This window comes from Procambarus clarkii, chromosome 34, assembly GCF_040958095.1.
Source record: "Procambarus clarkii isolate CNS0578487 chromosome 34, FALCON_Pclarkii_2.0, whole genome shotgun sequence".
NCBI classification, from domain to species: Eukaryota; Metazoa; Arthropoda; class Malacostraca; order Decapoda; family Cambaridae; genus Procambarus; species Procambarus clarkii.
This window is the reverse complement of record NC_091183.1, coordinates 36,951,469-36,957,468: the sequence shown is the minus strand read 5'-3', so window position 1 is coordinate 36,957,468 and position 6,000 is coordinate 36,951,469. Positions and strand designations below refer to the sequence as shown.

The 6,000-nt window shown below is 43.8% G+C and overlaps 1 protein-coding gene across 1 annotated transcript in view; it reads right to left on the bottom strand.

Annotated features, from left to right (window-relative positions):
- Window positions 1-1,231: 1,231 nt before the first annotated feature.
- Window positions 1,232-6,000, bottom strand: part of LOC138371059 (protein Star-like) — a 47,176-nt gene continuing 42,407 nt past the window's right edge. The window contains exon 4 of the mRNA XM_069335711.1: window positions 1,232-1,685. Within this exon, the coding sequence (XP_069191812.1) occupies window positions 1,494-1,685 (192 nt within the window). The 3' untranslated portion in view covers window positions 1,232-1,493. The remainder of the gene's footprint in view (window positions 1,686-6,000) is intronic.

Here is a 6,000-nt window from a genome sequence, read left to right as displayed (position 1 = left end):
CTCCCCACATCACTGCCTAATGCATCACTTTCCTGATTTGAACTTTAGCAGTCATTTTCTAGACCATTCCTCCAGTTTATCCAGGTCATCCTGTAGTCTCTGTCTATCTTCATCTGTCTTGATTCTTCTCAAAATTTTTGCATCATCAGCAAACATTGAGAGGAATGAGTCAATACCCTCCGGAAGATCGTTTACATATATTAGAAACAGGATGGGTGCAAGTACTGAGCCCTGTGGGACTCCGCTGGTGACATCTCGCCATTCTGATGTCTCCCCCCTCACCGTTACTCGCTGTTTCCTGTTGCTTAAGTACTCCCTTATCCACTGGAGCACCTTCCCTTTTACTCCTGCTTGTTGCTCCAACTTTTTTAACAGCCTTTTATGGGGTACTGTGTCAAAGGCTTTCTGGCAATCCAAGAAATGCAGTCGGCCCACCCTTCTCTTTCCTGTTTAATTTTTGTTACCTGCTCATAAAATTCTATTAAACCTGTGAGGCACGATTTACCATCCCTGAACCCATGTTGGTGGTGCGTTACAAATTTATTTCCCTCCAGATGCTCTACGAGCCTTTTCCTCACAATCTTCTCCAGCATCTTGCATGGCATACAAGTTAAGGAAACTGGCCTGTAGTTCAGTGCCTCTTGCCTGTCACCCTTCTTGTATATTGGGACCATGTTAGCTGTCTTTCAACTTTCTGGTAAGTCTCCTGTTTCCAGTGACCTGTTATACACCATAGAGAGTGGCACACTTAGTGCTTCTGCCCCTTCCTATAGTATCCATGGTGAGATTCTCTCAGGCCCAACAGCCTTTGTCACATCCAGCTCCAGCAGACACCTTTTGACCTCATGACTGGTGAGGTCAAATTTCTCCAAGGTTGCTTGGTTTGCCGCCTCCTCATTTAGTGCAGGGGTTTCTCCTTGTTCTATTGTGAAGACCTCCTGGAATCTCTTGTTGAGTTCTTCACACACCTCCTTGTCATTCTCTGTGTATCTGTTCTCCCCTTTTCGCAACTTCATCACTTGTTCCTTCACTGCTGTTTTCCTCCTGATTTGGCTGTAGAGCAGCTTTGGTTGGGTCTTTGCTTTACTCGCGATGTCATTTTCAAACTGTGTGTGTGTGTGTGTGTGTGTGTGTGTGTGTGTGTGTGTGTGTGTGTGTGTGTGTGTGTGTGTGTGTGTGTGTGTGTGTGTGTGTGTGTGTCCTTAGCCATACAGGAGAGTGAAAAATAAAGATAAGTACATGGAAATTTTTTAATATTGGCACTATAATACAATGAAATCTTAATTGAAAATTTAATATATAGACCAGTTATGGTAATACATCAGAAAATGACATCTTCATAGCATCAAGCCGGTGTAAATCGTGCAAGACATTTTGTATACCTTTTGTGAAGAAATTCGTGTACCTTGAAGTTATGCATTATACCTCGTCCACACTTCATCATAGTACAATAATAAATCAGTATGAGCATGACTTAATGGTTTATGAAGCTTTTATCCAATGTTCATTGTTTGATTCAAGAGAGCTGGCCAACCGAACCAGGCGTCAATACTTCTAATACCCAGGAACTTGTAGCCTTGTTTCTTCATGAATTCGAGAAGAGTCTGGAAGCCCTCTGGAATGTGGTTGATCTCCACACACATAAGGCGGATTTTGATTTTGTCCCAGGGCATCGTTCTCAATACCTGTTACATGAAATATCAAGAATTAGAATACTTATTAACTTTAAAGCGATTGGTTCAACTTGGCAACCATAATGTAATGACTGCAATATGCTAATGTGACAAATAATGAAGATTGAATTGGTCACGTGTTAATTAGGTAAAAATACTACTTAATCAAATGGATAACGTCTCCCTATCATAGTGAACAAAGTAAACTACACACACACACACACACACACACACACACACACACACACACACACACACACACACACACACAAACACAGGGGGGGGGGCCCTGGTAGCCTGGTGGATAGCGTGCAGGACTCGTAATTCTGTGGCGCGGGTTCGATTCACGCACCAGGCAGAAACAAATGGGCAAAATTTCTTTCACCCTGAATGCCCCTGCTACCTAGCAGTAAATAGGTAGGAGTTAGTCAGGTGTCACAGGCTGATTCCTGGGGTGGGTGTGTGTGTTGTGTGGAATAAAAAAAATGTTAGTAACCCAGTAAATAGTAAAAATAAAAAAAAACAGTAAAAATAGTAAAACCCAGAGCTAAGAGGCATGAGTTACGAGGAAAGGATGCGGGTAATGCACCTTACGACACTGGAAGACAGAAGAGTAAGGGGAGACATGATCACAACCTAAAAAATCCTCAGGGGATTCGACCGGGTAAACAAGGATAAACTATTCAGTACTGGTGGGACGCGAACAAGGTAACACAGGTGGAAATTGAGTACCCACATGAGCCACAGAGACGTTAGAAGGAACTTTTTCAGTGTCAGAGTAGTTAACGGATGTTGACCAGACCACACACTAGAAGGTGAAGGGACGACGACGTTTCGGTCCGTCCTGGACCATTCTCAAGTCGATTGTGCAAAGATTGGGGGCCGTGTATAACAAATCTGTTATACACAGTTATGTGGGATTGTGTATAACAAATCACTGGCAACAGGTGAACTGCCAAAAACTTGGAAGACGGATGGAATGCATTAGGCAGTGATGTGGTGGAGGCTGACTCCATACACAGTTTCAAATGTAGATATAAAAAAGCCCATAGGCTCAGGAATCTGTACACCAGTTGATTGACAGTTGAGAGGCGGGACCAAACAGCCAAAGCTCAACCCCCGCAAGCACAAATAGGCGAGTACACCCTCCCCCCACACACACACACACTCACACACACACACATTATATATGTAAATGATCTTCCAGATGGTATAGAATCATTCCTCTCATTGTTTGCTGATAATGCAAAAATTATGAGGAGGATTAATACGGAGGAAGACAGTATGAGACTACAAGATGACCTAAACAGACTGCATGAATGGTCCAACAAATTGCTTCTAAAGTTCAACCCGAGTAAATGTAATGTAAAGAAATTAGGCATTGGAAACAGGAGGCCAGACACAGGATACAGAATGGGAGATGAAGTCCTTCATGAAACGGACAGAGAGAAGGATCTAGGAGTTGATATCACACCAACCCTGTCTCCTAAAGACCACATCAAAAGAATAACATCTGCGGCATACGCGAGGCTGGCTAACATCAGAACTGCCTTCAGGAACCTGTGTAAGGAATCATTCAGAACCTTGTATACCACATATGTAAGACCAATCCTGGAGAAATGCGGCCCCAGCTTGGAGCCCGTACCTTGTCAAGCACAAGGCAAAGCTTGAAAAATTTCAGAGATATGCCACTAGGCTAGTCCCAGAACTAAGAGGCATGAGTTACGAAGAAAGGCTGCGAGAAATGCAGAACGACTCTGACATAAAGGAAATTGGTTTTGAAGCTCCCTGTGGGAATGAGCGATCACAGCGTTCTGATGTTTGAGTATCTGGTCGAAGAAGGGTTAATGTACTCAAGGAATGGCCCAGAAAACAAAAGGCTGGCATTCCGAAAAGGAAAATATGAGGAGATAAGAAAATTCCTATCAGATGTAACTTGGGAAACAGAGCTCAGTGGAAAGACGGCCCAAGACATGATGAACTACATCACACAGAAGTGTAAGAAGGCAGCAGACAAGTTCGTCTAAGTCCAGAAAGAAAGAAATGAAAATCAGATGAGAAACAAATGGTTTAATCAGAGATGTAAGCTAGCTAAGCATATAAGTAAAAGGACGTGGAGAAACTGCAGAAATAATAGGACACTAGTGAGCAGAGAAAGATACCAGAGCGCCAGGAATGAATATGTCAGGGTGAGGAGAGAGGCAGAGAGACAATATGAAAATGATATAGGAAGCAAGGCAAAGACAACCCAAATTGCTGCACAGTCACATCAGGAGAAAAACATCAGTGAAGGAACAGGTAATGAAACTGAGGATAGAAGCAGACGAATTCACTACAAACGACAAGGAGGTGTATGAGGAATTCAATAAGAAATCTCAGAAGGTCGTCACAGTAGAGCAAGGGGAAGTCCCAGAGATAGAAAAGGGAAGACCTAACCAAACACCACCAGATGAGTTTGTAATTACCAGTGGGGAGGTAAGGAAGCATCTGCTAGAGTTGGAAGTGATAAAGGCTATAGGCCCGGATGGAATCTCACCTTGGACACTGAAGTAAGGAGCTGAAGCTCTGTGTCAGCCACTCGCCACTGTGTATAATAAAGCACTGGCAACAGGTGAACTGCCAAAAACTTGCAGGACGGCTAATGTAGTGCCGATATTCAAGAAGGGTGATAGACAGGAGGCATTGAACTACAGGCCAGTGTCACTAACCTGCATACCATGCAAAGTGATGGAGAAGATTGTGCGAAAAAAAACTAGTGGAACATCTGGAGCGGAAGAACTTTGAATCAAAACATCAGCATGGGTTCAGGGATGGCAGCTCATGCCTCACAGGATTGATGGAATTCTATGACCAGGCAACAAAGATCAGGCAAGAAAGATAGGGATGGGCAGACTGCGTACTTTTGGAGTACCAGAAAGCCTTTGAGACAGTACCACATAAGAGGCTGATGCATAAACTGGAGATGCAGGCAGGAGTGAGAGGGAAGGTACCCCACTGGATAAGAGAGTACCTAAGCAACAGAAAACAGCGAATCACTGAGGGGTGAGGTCTTGGAATGGCGAGATGTAACCTGTGGAGTCCTTCAGGGGTCAGTCCTTGGACCTATACTGTTCCTGATATATGTAAATGATCTCACAGAGAATAGACTCGTTCCTCTCAATGTTTGCGAACGATGAGGAGGAGGATTAAAATTATGAGGAGGATTAAAATGGAGGAAGATATTATGAGGCTACAAGATGGCCTAAACAAATTGAATGAATCGTCCAACAAATGACTACTAAAGTTTAACCCAAGTAAACGTAAGGTAATGAATCTATGGGGAGCAAATAAGAGACCAGACACTGGATACAGAATGGGAAAGTCCTTCACGAGACGAACAGAGAGAAAAATCTAGGGATTGATATCACACCAAACCTGTCTCCTGAAACCACACCATCAAAAGAATAACATCAGCGGCCTATGCGAGGCTGGCTAACATCAACAGGAAGAAAATAAAATGGTATGAGAATGATTACATAAAGATGCTTAACGCAAATGTGCGAGACATGAGTAGAGAGTACCGGAGACATCCCACTGAAAGTAACCAAGAATTGTTTAAAACTGTGTGTCAAGTAGCCAGGGAAGAGAAGATTAAAGAGCGGGAAAGACAATGGCTTGAGTTCACTAGCTCTATTGGACGGGAAACATCTGCAAGACAAGTGTGGGCAAAAATTCAGATAGCTAAGGGGGGCAGAACCCGGCCTGCGGCTCACAAAGACCCCCAGGGTAAGGCTGAGGAACTAATTCACAAGTGGAGTGATGCAGCATCCTCCTCCTCCATCCCTGCAGGGATCAGCTCCTGCGACATGATGACAGAAGAATTAGGATAACAAGAGCACTGTCTAGTGATGACGAGTATGGGGAACCAATCACAGCCCAAGAAGTAAGGGGCGCTATGAAAAAGGGTAAAAGTACAGCACCTGGTGAAGATGGCGTCACCTACGACATACTCAATGCACTGTGTGAAGTGTCTGGGAATCCACTACCCCACCTGTTTAACAAGTCATTCCTAAGTGGAGTGTTGCCCACACAATGGAAACACGCAATAATTATTCCCATACCGAAGCCTAATGACCCTGGTAATTACAGACCTATCAGCCTCGTGTCATGCACTTGCAAGATGCTTGAAAGGATCATCCTAAACCGACTGTTGCACAAAATAGGCAGGTTAGGGGAGGGGGTCAATGGATTTGTTAAAGGACGGAGCACAGCAAATTGTATAGTTAATTACTTGGCTAATGACACGGCTAGGTACTCTGTATATGTTGACATCAAAGGAGCCTTCGAC